This window comes from Ranitomeya variabilis, chromosome 2, assembly GCF_051348905.1.
Source record: "Ranitomeya variabilis isolate aRanVar5 chromosome 2, aRanVar5.hap1, whole genome shotgun sequence".
Taxonomy (NCBI): Eukaryota; Metazoa; Chordata; class Amphibia; order Anura; family Dendrobatidae; genus Ranitomeya; species Ranitomeya variabilis.
Genome location: NC_135233.1, coordinates 894,077,246 through 894,098,043, shown reverse-complemented (window position 1 = coordinate 894,098,043; position 20,798 = coordinate 894,077,246). Strand labels below are relative to the sequence as shown.

Here is a 20,798-nt window from a genome sequence, read left to right as displayed (position 1 = left end):
GCAACGTGACGCCTGCAGACCAATCCATTTAAGTCTGAATTCCAAATGGCGCTCCTTCCCTTCCGAGCTCTGTCATGCGCCCAAACAGTGGTTCCCCCCCACATAGGGGGTATCAGCGTACTCAGGACAAATTGGACAACAACTTTTAGGGTCCAATTTATCCTGATACCCTTGTGAAAATACAAAACTGGGGGCTACATTTCATTTTTGTGAAAAAAAAAAATAATTTTTATTTTCACGGCTCTGCGTTATAAACTGTAGTGAAACACTTGGGGGTTCAAAGTGCTCAACACACATCTAGATAAGTTCCTTAAGGGGTCTACTTTCCAAAATGGTGTCACTCGTGGGGGGTTTCAATGTTTAGGCACATTAGGGGCTCTCCAAACGCAACATGGCGTCCCATCTCAATTCCAGTCAATTTTGCATTGAAAAGTCAAATGGCGCTCCTTCCCTTCTGAGCTCTGCCCTGCGCCCAAACAATGGTTTACACCCACATATGGGGTATCAGTGTACTCAGGACAAATTGCACAACAATTTTTGGGGTCCAATTTCTTCTCTTACCCTTGGGAAAATAAAAAATTGGGGGTGAAAAGATCATTTTTGTGAAAAAATATGATTTTTTATTTTTACGGCTCTGCATTATAAACTTCTGTAAAGCACTTGTTGGGTCAAAGTGCTCACCACACATCTAGATAAGTTCCTTAGGGGGTCTACTTTCCAAAATGGTGTCACTTGTTAGGGCTTTCAATGTTTAGGCACATCAAGGGCTCTCTAAATGCAACATGGCGTCCCATCTCAATTCCAGTCAATTTTGCATTGAAAAGTCAAATGGCGCTCCTTCCCTTCCGAGCTCTGCCCTGCGCCCAAACAATGGTTTACACCCACATATGGGGTATCAGCGTACTCAGGACAAATTGCACAACAATTTTTGGGGTCCAATTTCTTCTCTCACCCTTGGGAAAATAAAAAATTGGGGGTGAAAAGATCATTTTTGTGAAAAAATATGATTTTTTATTTTTACGGCTCTGCATTATAAACTTCTGTAAAGCACTTGTTGGGTCAAAGTGCTCACCACACATCTAGATAAGTTCCTTAGGGGGTCTACTTTCCAAAATGGTGTCACTTGTGGGGGGTTTCAATGTTTAGGCACATCAGGGGCTCTCCAAATGCAACATGGCGTCCCATCTCAATTCCAGTCAATTTTGCATTGAAAAGTCAAATGGCGCTCCTTTGCTTCCAAGCTCTGCCATGCGCCCAAACTGTGGTTTACCCCCACATATGGGGTATCAGCGTACTCAGGACAAATTGTACAACAACTTTTGGGGTCTATTTTCTCCTGTTACCCTTGGTAAAATAAAACAAATTGGAGCTGAAATAAATTTTGTGTGAAAAAAAGTTAAATGTTCATTTTTATTTAAACATTCCAAAAATTCCTGTGAAACACCTGAAGGGTTAATAAACTTCTTGAAAGTGGTTTTGAGTACCTTGAGGGGTGCAGTTTTTAGAATGGTGTCACACTTGGGTATTTTCTATCATATAGACCCGTCAAAATGACTTCAAATGAGATGTGGTCCCTAAAAAAAAATGGTGTTGTAAAAATGAGAAATTGCTGGTCAACTTTTAACCCTTATAACTCCGTCACAAAAAAAAATTTTGGTTCCAAAATTGTGCTGATGTAAAGTAGACATGTGGGAAATGTTATTTATTAAGTATTTTGTGTGACATATGTCTGTGATTTAAGGGCATAAAAATTCAAAGTTGGAAAATTGCGAAATTTTCAAAATTTTCGCCAAATATTCGTTTTTTTCACAAATAAACGCAAGTTATATCGAAGAAATTTTACCACTAACATGAAGTACAATATGTCACGAGAAAACAATGTCAGAATCGCCAAGATCCGTTGAAGCGTTCCAGAGTTATAACCTCATAAAGGGACAGTGGTCAGAATTGTAAAAATTGGCCCGGTCATTAACGTGCAAACCACCCTCGGGGCTTAAGGGGTTAACTAACCCACACGGGTCCACTTTATTTCATTGCAGATCAGTCTATCAACCCCCCACGGGCTCACTGCTTTTTCTTCAGTTTATTCCAAAGTACATCATATCAGACTATCTAACTTTAACTCTATACTGTTAACTACATTCTATCGACTATGTAAAACACAATTCTATCTAACTATTCAATACTTTCAAACATTATCACTTTTTAGGCAAAGTGCAAGAAGTAAGCATTCCCTTTAAGGGCAAACTCAATTCTTTTCTGAGGTAGTGCAAAGTATCAATCACATCATCAATATTCAAGTCAATTGAGCAACAAAGGTGACGTGATGCGAGGGACCCGTGACGAATCCCCAAAGTTGGGTTGGGCGGGCTACAAGGCGTGTATCCTGACCCGAAATTCTGCCACACCAACGGGTTTTTCTTCAGGTCTGAAAAGCAAATAAATTCTTACAACAAGATTAGTAGTGGTCTCTGTGGGAAGCAGTCTCTATAAAAGCCTCCTTTGTAAAACCAGTAGGAAGCACCCTTAAGAAGGTGCCAACTATTTGCAAGGACAGTTTGTGAATCATTCACCATCCATGATTCAAAATGTCTTTAAGGCAACGATGAACTTGTGCAAAACTGAGGATCCCTTTAAGCATGGGACCCCTTTAAGAAATAACCCCAGACGGGTTCAAACTTTAAAGTAGCAAAAGAAAGTTCAGTAACTATTTACATTCCGTGTTCAACGTCTAATTGGACGGCTTCCAGGGCTTTATTTGGCACTGAATCCTTCCTGGCCTGGGAAGGGTTGGATCCAGAGTTACACCTGGTGCCAGATAAACACCGTTAGTCTGTCTTTCGTGGATTGTTAGATCATGGGCAGCGATGGAGGTCTGCGTAGCTTGGGTGTGGGCATTTGCTACAACAGGGACTGCAGCTGCTGTCCCAGTGAAGAGTTCGCTTTCCTAGGCCCTAGGTGACGCTATAAGGGCTGCGCATCTCTGGACATCCCAAGCCCACCAACTGTTTCCTTTTCGGTGCCGTGTGTAGGTCACAGCATTCCCTGGGTACAAGTCTGGATCTGGGTATTCCCCTCTAAGGCAGGGTTCCACTTCATCCCTGGCGACGTGGACCCTCACTGGCAATCCAATCTCCTGGATGAAGCATTTCCCCTTCTGGAGATGGTAAAACACCACGACACCCCATTTTACTGAAAGGCTGTCCTGCACGTCACCCCGGGCCTCTTGTTCCGCTTCCTCCCTCCACTGGGATATTAAGTGTTGTTGGTATTCTCCCCAGGGGAGGACTCTAAGTTCATGCCCCTGTGGTCCGGAGCCTGGAAGAGGGGCTGTCAGGGTTCCAGTGGCCATAGCGGGGGAAGGAGCGGTCACGGGGGGCAAGCAGATCCCTGGGATGTGGCCGTGTCTGGTACCTGCGCGTGATGCGACTCCACTGACGCCGTTCCACTCCTCCGAGGAAGGCACTAGGATCAGCGGCGGCATGGACTGCGACTCCTCCATTGACAGCTCTGCGAGGTCCACACTCTCCAGCGGTGGCAGGCCTGGGTACTCCTCCGGTGACGAAGGTCTGCGCTGGGCCGGATCGCTTCCTCTCAGGTGTCCGTGGGTCACCATCTTTGCTCCTTCCTCATCCTCTTCCCACTCTCTTCTCTGAGGGCGGTTTCTTTTCCTTTGTCTCCGCCCGCCATTGAGGATCAGGAGGCGGATCTCGGCTGCTGACGGACACGTCCTCAAGGTACAGAGATATTTGGACTGGGCGGCCATTATTTTTCACGCTCTCAGTCAGTTCATGCCCACGATGGCATGCCCTTCTTCTTCTCCTGCGTACCTCGTTGTGCGGCAATGGTGGCAGTTTTGGCGGGAATTTTGGCGGTCTTTTGCAATACACAGTTCTTTAGCAAATCACAGTTCAAGCACAATTCTGGCACAGTTCTTAGGCGCACATGACCTGATTTTCAGGCTTAAGTAGATCCTGTTCGTGACGCCAAAGTTGGATCGCCCCTATAGGGCTAGGGGTACTCGGTACTGGGTCCTTCGCTTCTCAAAGGGGGATGTCACGGTGGCTGACCCGGTCCGTGGCCTTCGGGAGGTCCGTTGTAAATGGGGGGGAAAGGTCTCTAAAGGGAAAATGTTCGTGACGCCACCTGTGGTATTCGGTCAGGGTGACCGACGCTGCTTTAAGGGGTCCGCTGGGGTGATGTTATGGCAGCTAGATGGTATACCTTCCCACAGCTGAAGTGTATCCCCAGGGCTTCCCAGTGTGTAGATGGTGGATGGTGAGAGGCGCAGTAAAGAATGAGGACACAAGGGTGCAGTCTCTTTACCTTTTTACTGAAGGCTTCAGCATCCACAGTCCAGAGCACCAGATCACAGGGCAGGCAGAGTCCGGCCGGTCTGAAGGCAAATCCAGAATCCCCTTATCCGGTGGAAATCAGTAGCCTTCCTCTAGCGCCTGGGTGTTGTAGTGCCTTACTGCTGAGCCTCTCGTAAGGTCCTCACAACTGTTGTAGATGTTCTGGATGTTATGTCTCTTTCTCTGTCCCCCTGATGGAAAGGATAAGACAAACCCGTATGACTGATGGCCTGAGGCTTTTTACAGGGACTCTAGCACGCCCCGGCCCCCACAAGTTGCCACCGTGCCTCCTGGGTATAGGACGGATCAGTAACTTGAAATTAGCTGTCCTGCTGGTCTCTGGAGCAAGGCATAAAGGACTGTTGCTCCCTCGGTGTTCCGGCTACCGGATCCTGCGCCTCAGAAGGAGGCAGCCTGTACAAGGCAGAACTCCTTCTGGTTTAATCTCCTTTTGCTATGACTTTGTTTCTCACCCTCTACAATACAGTTCTCTTTCGTGTCTCTTTCTTAGGGGCTGCCGCACGTGGGGCAGGCGCAGCTCCACATCCTTCTGTCTAGGCCTCTGACAGGATCCCTCCCCTGTCAGGGACCCACTAACTGAGCGGAGCTCAGCTAGCAGCTGCCTGAGTTGAGCTCAGTCAGCTTCTTTCTGCCTAACTTCCTATCCAGACCACCAGTTTTACCTAATTCTGAAGAGTGCCCTAATAAATAGGAGCATAGCTCCCCCTGGTGGACTGAAGTGTGAAATGTGTTGCATGTTTGTGATACCTGGTAAAGAGATCTCCTTTATTGCCTTCAAACGTAACATCACTCCCCCCTAGAGGAGAATGACATTACTGCAACGACCAGGACCCTGGGGCGCTGCACTAACGTCTCCTGACAAACTAAGAGAAAAGGGTTCGTTTCTAACCTGCCTAATCAATACTAAGACAGGTCTTCTACTCAGACCCATGTCTGCCTACGAATGACACTCAGCTAAATACAAATTACACTAAGCTAAATTTAATAGCTAGGTGTCGGCTGCCCTGGTGTATCCTGGTGGGGAGGTGTAAGCCTTTTTTTTTCTAAGATGTACCACCAGGTGGCAGCATATTGACCCATGCTTCCTGTATCCCAGTGAGGCAACCTAGAAATCACATTTTGCACCTTTAAGTGGCCAGTGGTTATGTGTAAACTCCTAACAAGATTTAGTTACTATATGCTGAGGTTCTTTCCTGTATTACATACATTTATTAGGAGTTAGTTTTTGTATACAAGAACCCCATCTCCCCTATTTAACCTCTTCTCGGCATATGACGTACCAGTATGCCATATTTTGCAGGTACTTCTAGCAAATTAATGTACCGGTCCGTTATGGCAATCATGCGGGTACAAGAGCTGTGCCCACATGATCGCTGCCAGTATCTGGGCTTAAGTGATAGCTGAGCTCCAGCTGTAATAGCCATAATTGCATCATAATTGCATTGCAGGCTACCGATGGTTGTCATGACAACTATGGTCAAATAACGACCTCTGGATATGCCAGCTAGAGCATGGTCAAAAAAATTCTGTCACATTGTTATAATGCATTGCAGTACTTGTGCATTACAATGAATTACACCACAATAACTAATGAAAAACATTGGTTAGACTATTAGTAATACTAAACAGAAAAATGAAAATTAATATTTAACCAATGTGTCTATGGACAAGATATGGACAATCGTCGCTACGACATACAGAAACAGAGGCTACACACCCCACGATAGAGAGCAGTCTAATATATAATAAAAAGGTATACATTTTATTCAAAATTACATAGTCCAATATATAATAAAAAGGTATAAATTTTATTCAAAATTACATAGTGAAGGGATTATAGCCCTACCACCAGCTTTAACAATAGCTGCGCTGCAAACAACAAATGCAATATGTGATAAGAGGTATACCGATTACCTACAGTTGGAGTAAAGCCACATAGTAAATGGTGAAAATAGGCAGCAAGGAGATACATAAAATGTGGACATATTAGTCCTACCACCAGCTATAACAATAGCTGCGCTGCAAGCAACAAATATAATATGTGATAAAGGGTATAACAATTACCTGCAGTCTGAAGTGAAGGTGGTGGCCCAGAGGGTCTGCCCGAACGCCCCAACGCGTGTTTCGGTTGGCACCTTTCGGGGGCATATCAGGGTCTCAAAACGCTGTTTTTTTATATCGTAATGCATACCGGAAGTGACCCCGGCCGCGAACCGGAAGTGACACATGCGTCACCGCGGCAACCGCGACGCCGGCTGGCACCCGCGTCATGTGACCCAGGGCATCAGGATACACATAATCCCCACATGACCCGATGCCCAGGGACACATAAAGATACAGGAAACCGGCAGGCGAAGCGGAGGCACAGTGCGCATGCGTACTGGCCGCGGCGGGGGTGAAATAATAGAGAAAACATAGCATAAAATGAAAGGATGACGCCTGGTCCAACCACCCTATAATGGAGGTGCATAGCACAGCACCACTAGTATGGGAGCAAAACAAATCCACAAAATAGCTACCCCAACAGTATAGATACACAATTTGATACCAACAATATAAATTATAGTGGGGAAACGGAGTGCATGATAATACAAACGGGCCTACATCCTATACTGTATATAATAACTGCAAATACAAGTAAATATATAGTAATATCAAATATATAAACCATTTACAATAGACCATATACTTTACTTAATAGAGTGGACTTCCATACAAAATGGAAGCCAAATAAATACAAATAGTTACAGAACAATATTATATATATACATGATAATACAAAGGAGAATAGGCCACATGCTTTGCTTGATAGAATATACTTCCATGGTGGATGGTAACCAGACATCAGCCGAAATGGATGAAGATTATTCAAGGAAAGCCGAACAAATAATATACAACCCTAAAAAGTGAACAAATAGACAAAAGAATTAAAAAGCAATTAAAACAGCATTTACACCACAACAACGGAAATGACCGCAAGATATATCCAGATATTAAAGAGTATATATCATAGAAATGAAGAAAAAGGGAGATTTTCATTCAATCCTAACGGATGGACTGTTTGTAACGTCCAGATCCACCTGGCTTCTGTGTCAGACATTGTGACAGATTACCACCTCTGATGTTAATATCGAGGGAATCAATGCCTCTCACTCTCAAAAGATCACTATTACATTGGTGGAATTCCCAAAAGTGTCGGGGTATCGTTTTAAGAGTGGAAGCGTCCGTGAGGCCAACAGCGGCCTGTATACCCAGTACGTGTTCACGTACTCTTACCTTCAATAGGCGTGATGTAAGACCTACGTAGATAAGGCCACAAGGGCATACCGCATAATAAATTAGTGATTAGACTAATAAGTTAAAGTCATATAAGGGTATGTTCCCACCGTCAGTAAACGCTGCGGGTTGGACGCTGCGTACATCCAAAGTATCCAACAAGCAGTGTCCAGATGTTACAGCATAGTGGATGGGATTTTAAGAAATCCCATCTCCACTATGCATGCACCGACACCTGCGGATCACCCCCAGCATGTCAATTTATCTTGTGGTGACACGAGTCTCTGCAAGATAAATATCACTATACATACAATGTATAGTATGCGGTTGGAGCGCCCCCAGTAGGGCAGTGGGGTACTCGGAGCCGGGTCCTTCGGCTCTCAGCGGGGATGTCACGGTGGCTGACCCGGTCCATGGCCATAGGGGCATCCGTATTGAAAGGGGAAGGTCTTTAAAGGGATAGTGTTCGTGACGCCACCTGTGGTATTCGGTCAGGGTGGCCGACGCTGCTTAGGGGTCCGCTGGGGTGGTGTTATGGCAGCTAGATGGTATACCTTCCCACAGGTGAAGTGTATCCCCAGGGCTTCCCAGAGGTGTAGGTGGTGATGGTGGATGATGTGAGGCGCAGTGAATAACGAGGACACAAGGTTGCAGTCTCTTTACCTTTTACTGAAGGCTTCAGTGTCCACAGTCCTGGGCACCGGATCACGGGGTAGGCAGAGTCCGGCTGGTCCGAAGGCAAATCCAGAGTCTCCTTATCCAGGTGGAATGCAATAGCCTTCCTATGCGCGTAGGTCCTCACTGTTATTATTCTTCTCTCTCTGTTCCCCGTGGTCGGATAGAACAAAACCCGTATGACTGATGGCCTGAGGCTTGTTTATAGGAACCCTAGAGACGCCCCGACCCCCACAAGTTGCCACCTGTCTTCTTAGGTACTAAGGTCGGGCAGCCAACTTGGAATTGACTGTCCTGCCAGTCTCTGAAGCAATGGCGTAGAGCACTTTACTCCCTCGGTGTTCTGGCTACCGGAACGCGCACCAGAAGGATGCTGCTTCTCTCAGCCACTATCCTCTCTGGTATCCACTTGTTGCTATGCCTTCGTTTCTCACTCACTACAACACGCTTCCTTTCAATGTCTCTCTCTTTGGATGCTGCCGCACGTGTGGCAGGCGCAGCTCCGTGGACCCTTGTCCTCCTCAGACCGCAGTCTGGATCTGGCTGGAACTTCCTATCCAACCCACCAGTTTTACCTATCTGTGAGGAGTTGCCTAATAGATAGAACCTTTGCTCCCCCTGGTGGACTCGAGTGTGAAGTGTGTGGTGTGTGTTGTGATACCTGGACAGGAGATCTCTTTTATTGCCTCCAGACGTAATATCACTCCCCCTGGTGGAGGAATAATACTACTGCAGCAACCAGGACTCTGGGGCGCTGCACGGTGATTCCGCACAGTTCAATGAACGCATGCGGAATCACCTGCTTTCAAAAGCCGGCAGCACTTTAGACGCAGCCGACATGTGCTGCGTCCAAAGCGCTGCCGATTACTAACCGTGGGAACGTAGCCTAAGGGAACTAAGCGAAGCCCCATACAGCTCCATCAACAGAGAAATAAAAAGCTAAATCTGTCACAATAAAGCCATGTAGAAACATTTTTTCTATTAAATTTTCATTGTGTAAAAAGCAGTAAAACATAAAAAAAAATATGAATGGTATCGCTGTAATTGTGCTTACCCAAAGAATAAAGCGGTCTTACCATTTTTATAATACGGTGAACAGCATTAAAAAAAAAAAAATCCTGAATTGCTGTTTTCTGTTAATTCTGCCTACCAAAAAGCAGAAGAGAAAGCGATCAAAAAATATTATGTGCCCAAAACTGGTACCAATATAAACTCCAACTCATCTTGAAAAAAAACAAGCCTTAACACGACTTTGTCAGCAGAAAAATAAGAAAACTATAGCCTTCAAAATATGGCTATGCAAAAAACTTTATGTAAAAAGAGCATTTCTAGTGTGTGATAGAAAAAACTAATATATATACAGTGTGTATGTATATATATATATATATATATATATATATATATAATTTCGCTGTAATTGTTCCAACCCGAAAAATAAAGCTGTCTTTTTTGAGACATTTTCCCTGAAGAAGCCACGGATGTAGCTGGCGATACGCGTGGGGTCTACTCCTCCACAAATTTTCTACTGGCAAAAATGGCTCCAAATAGGAGTTTTATATCTTAATACCCTAATACCAGCAGGTTTGAACCCTGATATTTTTTCACAAATATTTTTGATTTGCTAGCAAGGTTTTCTTGCTCTTAATAGCTTTTCCATTTTTTGTTTCTTATTCTCCCTTATGTATTTTCGTTTGGGATAATCACTTTACGGGTTAAACCGTCTGATAGTCCCAACCAGCTGCATTTTTTTGTATTTCAGTCACAGCTGCTATTCCTTAAATACTGTCATGGGGTTGTGTATAGGGTTATTTAGCCTTTTACTGTCTTCATATTGTGCGTGTTTTTTGCGCATCTATGGGTTTAACGACTTAGTAAGAATACATATCAATGTTCTGTTTTCTCATGAAACTTTGTTTACATGAAATTTTTCTGCTGGTATTATATACTAATATACTGCTATTTGGATTTTTGTGAACTTCAGTGGAGGTGGGTTATTGCCATATCAAGGGCATAACCAGTTATTGAACCTGTCTTTGGTTTTTTTAAATGTTTTTATGAATCTGTCTTGTTGCACGTGATTTGTTGTTTACATTAATAAAGTTCAAATTTTATATATTTTCCTGGTAGTTCCCTATTTTTTTTTAGCATGCATCTTTTTCTCTTCTATTTTCTCCAAAGCTGTCTTTTCACGTAGTTGTACTCAAAAGTTTACATACCCCGGCAGAATTTTTGCTTTCTTGGCCTTTTTTCAGAGTATATGAATGATAACGCCAAAACTTTTTCTCCGTCATGGGTAGTGGTTGGGTGAAGCCATTTATTGTCAAACTACTGTGTTTTCTCTTTTTAAATCACAATGACAACCCAAAACATCCACATGACCCTGATCAAAAGTTCACATACCCTAGTGATTTTGGCCATGCACAGAAGTTGACACAAATGGGTTTGAATGGCTGCTAAAGGTGACATCCTCACCTGTGACCTGTTTGCTTGTAATCAGTGTGTGTGCATAAAAGCTGAGTGAGTTTCTGGGATTCAGAAAGACTCTTGCATCTTTCATCCAGTGTAACAATTATAGAGGATAACTCAGAGACTCTTTGCGTGGAACAAGACAACTACAGGACACAGTTTTATAAGTGGTAAAGTCTATATTATCACACGGTGATTCAAACAGGTGCAGAGAGAAACTCAAGTCCACAACACTTGGTGCAAATAATAAACGCAGCTTAGCAGTCTATAGGAAACTTCAGAGGAAAATGCAATCAAGCAGAAAGTCTATGAAGCACAGTTATTCTTGAGGATACTTGACACAAATAAATCCTTGTCTTAGTCCAGGCACAGATAGATATGATTATAAGGCAGTTCAAATTATATCTTAGCTCAACCAGGGAGGCATAGTTAATAGTCTCAGGTTATTGCAAAGCAGCAACAGCTTACATGACCAGCAAATGCAGATGGAAGTAAACACGAGCAGCAGATGAAGGAGGATTACTGGAAACTTGTGTATGCAGCAGGAACTCAGAGCAGAGTAGCAGGATCACCACACAGGTTCACAGGAGCAGGTGTATAGCCAGGGAGTAATCAGAGGTCAGGAGCTGGATGCAAGGCAGAATACTCTAGCACAGACTGAAGGCTGGGGTGGAGTTTTATAGCAGGAGACACAGTGCACATGAGACCAAAGACGCCATCTTGAAAAAGGGCAGTAATGCACAAAAGGTAAAAAATGTTCAGAGTCCTGACATCCAGCCTCTGATGTTTCTGGATTGTGAGTCAAGGGGAAAACAAAAGAAATGTCAACGGATCTACGGGAAAAGGTAGTTTAACTGTATAAAACAGAATAGGGATACAAAAAGATATCCACGGGATTGATAATGCCAGTCAGCAGCATTCAAACTGTGATTAACAAATGGAAAATCAAGGGCTCTGTAAAAACAAAACCACGGTCAGGTAGACCAACAAAAATTTTATCCACAACTGCCAGGACAATTGTTCGGGATGCAAAGAAAAACCCACAAATAACATCAGCTGAAATACAGGACTCTTTCAAAACTAGAAGTGTGGCTGTTTAAAGATGCACAATAAGGAGACACTTGAAGAAAAATGAGCCGCATGGGCGCGAGAAGAAAGCCATTACTGCGCAAATGCCACAAAGTATCTCTCCTACAATAAGCAATAAGCAAAACAGCACAGAGACAAGCCTGAAAATGTCTGGAACAAGGAAAGTTGGAGTGATAATACCAAAATTGAACTTTTTGGCCACAATCATAAACGTTACATTTGGAGAGAGGTCAACAAGGCCTATAATGAAAGGAACACCATTCCTACTGTAAAGCACGGAGGTGGATCACTGATGTTTTGGGGATGTGTAAGCTACAAAAGGCACAGGAAACTTGGTAAAAGTTGAAGGAAAAATGAATACAGCACATTATCAGCAAATACTGAAGGCTAATTTGCAATCATCAGCTGCGTATGGGACGTACTTGGACGTTCCAACATGACAACGATCCAAAACACTAGGCCAAGTCGACCTGTCATTGGCTATAGACCTCAATATCATTGAGCCGCTCTGGTGAGATTTCAAGCACGCAGTTCACGCTAGACAGCCCGGGAATTTACTGGAACTGGAGGCTTTTTGCCAAGAAGAGTGGGCAGCTTTACCATCTGAGAAAATAAAGAACCTCATCCACAACTACCACAAAAGACTTCAAGCTGTCATTGCTGGGGGCAATACACGGTATTAAGAAATGGGGTATGTGAACTTTTGATCACGGTCATTTGGATGTTTTGGGTTGTCATTTTGATTTAAAAATTGAAAACACAATAGTCTGATAATAAATGGCTTCATCCAACCACTAACCATGAGTGAGAAAAAGTTTTGGTGTTATCATTCATATTCTTTGAAAAAAGGCCAAGAAAGCAAAAATTCTGCTGGGGTATGTAAACTTTTGAGCACAACTGTATACCACATGGTGAACGGCATAAAAAGTGAATAAATAAAATAAATTCTTAAACTGCTGTTGATTTCTTCATTCTGACTCGCAAAGATTGCATTAAGGCTTGGCTCACATTTATCCTGCGCTTTACTCTGATCGCTTATACCGGGGTTTACATGTACTGTATATCTCTGAACTATGTGATTCAGACAAACCCCTAATGGAAAATTCACTGTAATGGCACAGATGGAGTAACTTTGAACTCCCGTCTTGCCTGTGATACAGCGGTGTCCGTCTTTTTACACTTTTTTAGGCGTGCACAAAAGCGCTGGCAATGTTTGCACCTTTGAAAAGACACTGCTGTGCCAGACGTTGTCCAGAGTAACTCCGTTGCCTCGTTATAATGAATGGATCCCTCGGGTATTTCATCTGATTTTTGAGAATTAGATGGAAATCCTGATGTATGTGCTCAGCATATAGCACAGGATAAATGTGAACTGATCCAAAATGTTCTATACCCCAAAATGCCACCAATAAAAGTTTAAACTAAACCTACAAAAAAAACAAACCTCCAGTCAGGTCCATCATCTGTTAAACGAAATATAGGGGTTTCCACATTACTGGTAGAACAAAGGCTCTGTAAAAGTACCATGGCTCATTGCATCCCAAAAGAAATCCATCAAAATTTGCGCTCCTAAATACAAATGCCCCCACCTTTCTGAGCCCCACAGTGTGCCTAAACTATAGCTAGTTGTCCCCATGTTTGTCATTACTATAGCAAGGAGAGCCCGCTTAATTTATGGGTTCAACGTCTCCAGAAGCACAAGCTAGGCACAATGTATGGACATTTTAATGTATTGTGAACTACAGTGGCATAATTGCAATTTTTCATTCTGCAACATTCACTATGTTTGACTCCATAGGTTTTCCAGAAACATAAAGTGAAATTTGTCAGAATTGAAAAATTTTGACCAGGTCAGGAAAGAAAGAAAAAACAGGCCTGGGTGGTAAGGGGTTAAAAGTTTAGGGCAGACATGACAACGCAGAACATAGTCCGACTGCAGGGAGTGAAAGGAAGTTCAGAGCTAATAATTACATCGTTGAAATATGTTTTTCTTCACCTATCAATAAATTACAAAGGTTCAAGGTCATTTTTTTTATGACAAACTCTCTTTAAGTTCACGTTATTCCTTGGGTCATGGGAATCTCCCTTTACTGCTATGGGCTAGGGCTACATGTGATATATAATGGGTGACACACAGGTGTATGCAGGCGACTCACCTGTTCTCACACTGTACAGGAGGAAGGTTCTCTACAGCTAAAGATGAGTGGAGGTAAGAAAATGCGAAGGAGCAGCTTCTCTTTATAGGTAGCTATATAACCCACTGTCATAACTACTGTTTGATATATTCAGCCTTCTGATCAGCAGGTTTGTTTTTTTGAGGAATAGCTGCTATGGCAATTAATAAGGAAATCTGGTTGTTCATTAAAGTCTACTCCTACATTTATTACACAAACCAAAATAGTCATAAATTAATGTAAAATACATTTCTCAACATTAAAATTTCACCAAGAAGCCATGGAGTTATGCAAATCACAGAATTGATAGACATGTTAATAATCTGCAAATGATGAAAAAATGGAATCAAAATTTTCACATTTATTCAGAATTGAGTGTGAGCACCACACACACAAATTCCCACACTTACACGCTTTGGCTGCTAGCAATGAGGTTATTAATGATCTTCTAAGGAGTATTCTGCCACGCTGACTGCAGTTGGGCGCACAAATCATCAATATCTGTTGCTGGCAGTTCTCTTTCCAATTGCCGACCTATGACATCTCAGATGTGCTCAATGGGAGACAGGTGGCTGCACGGTTGGGCCCCTGTCCTGCGCTTCCCTTATTCTTATTGAGGTCGGATGACACAAGGTAAAGACAAGGTAAAGTTTTAATTCTAGAGACATGATAGGCGTACCCAATCAGGACGGCCCTTGTTGTGGTGGGGTAACTCTGAAGCCTTTTGATCAAAATAGTGTTAACTAAGTACACTATGTTATGTACATGTACTATTACTAATTACTGTACTTACAATAGGGTATATGGTCATTTTGTATTCTTTTCTTGGGTTTTGTCTGTGAGATCGCCACAGTGTGTGAATGTGCTGTTGCACATATACCAACTTATGCTCAGGCTTATTTGTTTGGTTTCAATGGGAGTCAAGTCTAGAAACGATGCAGACCGTGGTAACATGTTTAGACCATGCAGGCTCTTCACTGTAGGACGAGAAATATGTGGCCTGGGAATATGTAACGCTGAGATGTTTGTATATCTGGAATGAAAACTGTAGAATTTCAGCTACCGTACATTATGCCTGACCATGCCATAATCCCAGGAATAGGATTGGAGTGACGTTCCCTTATCAATGCCTGTTCATGGCATTGCCACATAGGCGAAACAAGATGTTTTGAAAAAAATTTTTTTTATTTTTTCATTATTTGCATATCACTAACATGTCTATCATTCCTGTGACCTCCATAAATTCGCAGCTTTTCTTGGTTTTACAATTAAAATGTTGAGGAGTGTATTTATCAGCTTTATGCCTTAAATTATGAACCTGTTTAAATTACTGAATTTGCCCAACATTCATGACAATGACTTCTACTCAATAATAATAATAATTTTTATTTATATAGCGCCAACATATTCCGCAGCACTTTACAATTAAGCGGGGTCATGTACAGACAATAAATTCAGTACAAGTTAAGACAATTTAAACAGTGACATTAGGAGTGAGGTCCCTGCTCGCAAGCTTACAATCTACAAGGAAATGGGGGGACACAATAGGTGAAAAGTGCTTGTTATTTCAGGTTTGGCAATTATAATAAATAGGGATTTTCATATAAAGCTGCATGATCCGGTCATCAGCCCATGTGTTTAAGTGCAAAAGTCAAGTATCAAGTGCAGTTATCATGTGCATGGAGGGTGTAGAGACAGATGAATAGTAGGGTGCAGATTCAGAGTAATATTTGGACGGAGGGAACAGGGCAAAGTTACTTCACTGAGTAATTGATGTGGTAGGCTTGTTTGAAGAGATGGATTTTCAAATCGCGCTTGAATGGTTCATTATCATATAATTGTAGTTTTGTGCTTGGAAAACATGGCCCATGCACATCGGCTGATGTCCCATTCCAATGACCTGACTGCTACAGCAAGTGACAGGCTTCATCGCTCATGTGACTGAAGAATATAATACCATCGCTTCCTATCCATGCAGTAACCATCAGAGTGGCCTACACTAACGTCATGGAGCTGTTGAGCATAGCTTCTTATGTGATTTTATAACATTTCCTATATTTTGACCATTTTCTTTTTGTAAGACGAGCCATCCATTTAAGCTAGCCATACACATAACATCAGGAGTTAGTTTGTCAGCAAGCATGGTGTTGCCTATGGCACTATATACTGACAATAATACCTAAACCTCAACAGAAACCTGATAGAACACCTATGTTTGATTCAAGTTCCTGGGGGAAGTTCTTCCAGAAAAATGTATAACAGAATTTCCCTCTCCACTTTAGCTGAAAACCTGCTTACTTAACTAATCCAAGGATGTATGTTAATGTGGGAGATTGGGAAGATAACTATTAGCTGAACATTAGATATCACTTTTACCTCCTTTAACTTTGACCAAGCTAATGATGCAAAGGCCACGTTCACACCACTGTATTTTCGGTCCAAGTGCTGTCCGTGGAAAAAATAAACTTTGCAGAGACAGCACTAGACCAATGTTATTCAATAGGGCTGTTGAGATTTATAGTTTTTTTTCACAAGGACAGAATGTCAGCATAACAATAATATCACAATGCACTATTCTCTTCCATATTTTGGATAAGATTCACTTATTCAAGTCTATGGATGCGCAAAAAAAAATGTAGGACATAGGAAACTATTTTTGGTCTTGTAAATTTTATTTACTGAAAATAAAAAAAAAAAAGCCACATGAATGACAATTCAGATGAAAAATCTTTTTTTCTGGATGAAAGTCAAAATCTTTTTAGACACTCATGTCAACTTTGCCTAAACAAAAGTGAATACAGGTGAAGAAGGTGTTAGCTAAAACTAAACAGTGCTATCTACACTCCGCGGGTTGTGTGTGCTACTGCTCCTCAGCCCCATTAACGGTGATGGAGATCATCTGCCAAATTTTCTTATCTAGGGCAACATAAATGGGATCATTTTGGATTGAGTGGCATTATTGGGGAAACTATGGTTCTTAGAGCTTAAATTAGGGATCAATCTTAGCTATACATTATAAATGTAATGCATAATATGATCCAAGTGAGGTTTCTGTGTAATTCTATATTCTAGATGAGGTGGAATCCTTGGTCTTTGACATTGGTTCATTTTCAGTACGTGTCGGCTATGCGAGAGAGGACCATCCTGAGGTGAGACATTTGTGTGAACCACTTCATTACTACAAGTTGATTATTCCCAGTAACATAGTTGTATAGTAAGAATGATTTACATGTTATTAAGAGCAAATGTAATCTACAATAATACATCTACAAAGAGCTGACAAAATAACAGATAAGAATTATGCTGTTCTAGCAAAACACTGAGAAATAATGAAATTAAACCTAGAATATGAAAATATGACATCCAATGGGACAACAATGTAGTATAGTCATTAGAAAATATCAGATATAGATCATAGAATGATAGAGTTGGAAGGGACCTCAAGGGTCATCGTGTCCATCCCCCTGCTCAATGCAGGATTCACTAAACCATCTCAGACAGATGTCTGTCCAGCCTCTGTTTGAAGACTTCCATTGAAGGAGCACTCACCACTTATCGTGGCAGCCTCCTCCAGTTGTTGATCACCCTCACTGTCAAAACGTTTCTTCTAATATCTATCCTCTATCTTCTCCCTTTCAGTTTCATTCCATTGCTACTCGTGTTTCCATGTGCATATGAGAATAATGATGATCCCTCTACACTGTGACATTCCTGATGTAAAGAATATCATTAATTATTGCCTTACAACTATTTCAGGTAGAGTTTCCTACATCAGTTGGTGCAGTAAATGGTGCACAAGATGGGAGCGCACCATCGACGTATTACATAGAGCCTAACATTCATGACATACCCCTGGAGAACATGGAAGCCATTACACCAATAAAGGATGCAATGAGTAAGTTGTCTCTCTCTTAGGCTACATTCACATTAGCGTTGTGCGGCGCAGCCGCGGCGACGTATGCGTCATGCGCCCCTATATTTAACATGGGAGGCGCATGGACATGCGTTGTCTTGCGTTTTGTGACGCATGCGTCATTTTGGCGTAACTGTCAGGGCTCAGAGGACGCTGCATGATGCAGTTTTTTCTGCGCCAAAAATCATGCAAAAAATGAACGCATGCGTCACAAAACGCTGCGCTGTGCATGCGTTTTGCATGTGTTGTGCGTTGCGTCGCCGACGCTGCGCCGCACAACGCTAATGTGAACGTAGCCTTAAAGGTGTACGTTTTCTATTATGTACCGATTATACATGTTTCTACTTTATGTAATATGTTAGGTATACTGAGAAATAAAAAGATGTTTCTGAAGACATCTAGAACAGGTGCGCCATGTTCTTGGTATTCTGACAAAATAGCTGCTAAAACGAAGTCACGTTTCATTAAAATAGAACTCATGAAAACCTCAACAGACATGCATCTAGTAGCAGGTGTATGTAATTTCTGATTTTTTTCACTGTGAGATCAGTTCTAATTTTCCACATTTTTGAGGGTAATAAAAACCCTGTCTGTTATGCTTCATTCAGTGGTCTGTATATCATGGCCCAAGTGCAGGCCATGATTATCAAACTGGCAACAGATCTTCTGACCCAAATTAAACAGACTCAAAAGACACATATGAAGGCTGTTGGGTTCGGATGAAAACCCAAAATCATTATCTCAGTAAATTAGAATACTTTATAACACCAGCTTGAAAAATCATTTTAAAATCTGAAATGTTGGCCTACTGAAATGTAATTGGTCAGGGCTCCTTTCGCATCAATTACTGCATCAATGTGGCGTGGCATAGAGATGATTAGCCTGTGGCACTGCTGAGGTGTTATGGAAGCCCAGGTTGCTTTGATAGCAGCCTTTAGCTCTTCCGCATTGTTGGATCTGGTGTCTCATCTTCCGCTTGACAATACCCCATAGATTCACTATGGGGTTAAGGTCAGGAGAGTTTGCTGGCCAATCAAGCACAGTAATACTGTTGTTTTTAAACCAGGCATTGGTACTTTTGGCAGTGTGAACTGGTGCCAAGTCCTGTTGGAGAGTGAAATTTCCATCTCCATTAAACTTGTTGGCAGAGGGAAGCATGAAGTGCTCTAAAATTTCCTGGTTGACGGCTGCCCTGACTTTGGTCTTGATATAACACAGTGGACCTACACCAGCAGCTGACATGGCTCTAAAAACCATCACTGATTGTGGAAACTTCACACTAGACCTCAAGCAGCTTGGATTGTGTGCCTCTCCACTCTTCCTCCAGATTCTGGGACCTTGATTTCCAAATGAAAGGCAAACTTTACTTTCATCTGAAAACAACACCTTGGACCACTGAGCAACAGTCCAGTTCTTTTTCTCCTTGGCCCAGGTAAGACGCTTCTGTCATTGTTTATTGGTCATGAGTGGCTTGACACAAGGAATGCGACACTTGTAGCCCATGTCCTGGATAAGTCTGTGTGTGGTGGCTCTTGAAGCAATGACTCCAGCAGCAGTCCACCCCTTCCACTCCTTGTGAATCTCTCCCAAATTTTTGAATGGCCTTTTCTTAACAATCCTTTCAAGGCTTTCAGGTTGTGAAGGGGCCACAGTACTGATAGAACCTTCATTCTCAGAATCAGTGGGGGTCCTGATCATAAAATCATGGCATACTGTATCCTACCAATATGGCATCACTTTAGAAGTTGGTGATAACTCATTAATTTATTTTATGATACTTTCTTTGGTTAACCAAAGGATAAAATGGTTGCTTGTATGACATTACGGCACAGCTAGTCAATAATAAGGCTATGATTACACACTGCGTTTTTGCTGCAAATTAGAAGTTGCTTTTTAAAGTATCAGCTAAAGTTATGAGATTTCAGAAAACTGCTGCATTTTTAAAAACTGCAGCATGTCAATTCTTTTAGCGGTTTTGTAAGCGTTTTTTTTACCCATAGAAAGCAAAGAGTAGGTGCAAAAGAACATTGTCATCAGTTTTTGCAGCGTTTTTAGTGAAAAAAAAGCAGGTACAGCAGGATGTGAAACCCATTTCATTTTTGCGATTTTTTAAAAAGTTTAAACCATAATGTCTTGGTGTCCTCACCTAAGCATGGCTGTTAGGATTAGTACAGTTTAATTAAATTAGTGATATGTGTAAAAGTAAACATTGCCTGATCAATGTATGAAATTGAACAATATCGAACCAACTCAAGGGCCGACCAATGTGTAAAAGTAAACAATGCCCAACCATGTCAATGCTTTGGCAATGTCTCAGGTAAACTATTCCCTACCAATTCAGCTCCCTCTGCTGTTTTTCATTTGTAATTGTGCATTTTTTAATGAACGCATATGAACTTTTTTTTTAGACTAGTTACTATGTTTTCAGACATCAAATTTTTTTCCCCTAAATAATTTGATCAAATTTCCCTTTTTTCCAAAAATGTGTTATGGAGACACATACTGTATGTCTTTCATTGGTGACCTAACACATTGTATTGTTCATGCTTGTATGATGGAAGCAAAGCTGAAATTTGGGATCCTGAAAAACGCAGCAAAAGTGCAGTAAGAATAGCAGTAAAACCTGCCTTTTTTTGTCTGCAGCTCTTTTACTACCAAGGGATCAGGTTTTGGCTGCAGAAAAAAAAAGCAACAAAAAAGTAATCTGTGAATATAGCCTTAAACAGTTAATACAAAAAAACAAGTTGCATTCCGACAAACAATGACTGCATGGGCATAGAAGTTTTACTCTTTAGCAACTGGTTATAAATTGTGCCGGGAGGCTCCATT

At 42.0% G+C, this 20,798-nt stretch overlaps 1 protein-coding gene across 1 annotated transcript in view; it reads left to right on the top strand.

Moving 5' to 3' along the window:
* The first annotated feature begins 13,956 nt into the window (after positions 1-13,956).
* The window catches only part of LOC143808138 (actin-like protein 6A), a 36,225-nt gene continuing 29,383 nt past the window's right edge, over positions 13,957-20,798 (top strand). The window contains exons 1-3 of the mRNA XM_077290464.1: positions 13,957-14,091; positions 17,129-17,205; positions 17,813-17,951. Of these exons, the coding sequence (XP_077146579.1) occupies positions 14,082-14,091; positions 17,129-17,205; positions 17,813-17,951 (226 nt within the window). The 5' untranslated portion in view covers positions 13,957-14,081. The remainder of the gene's footprint in view (positions 14,092-17,128; positions 17,206-17,812; positions 17,952-20,798) is intronic.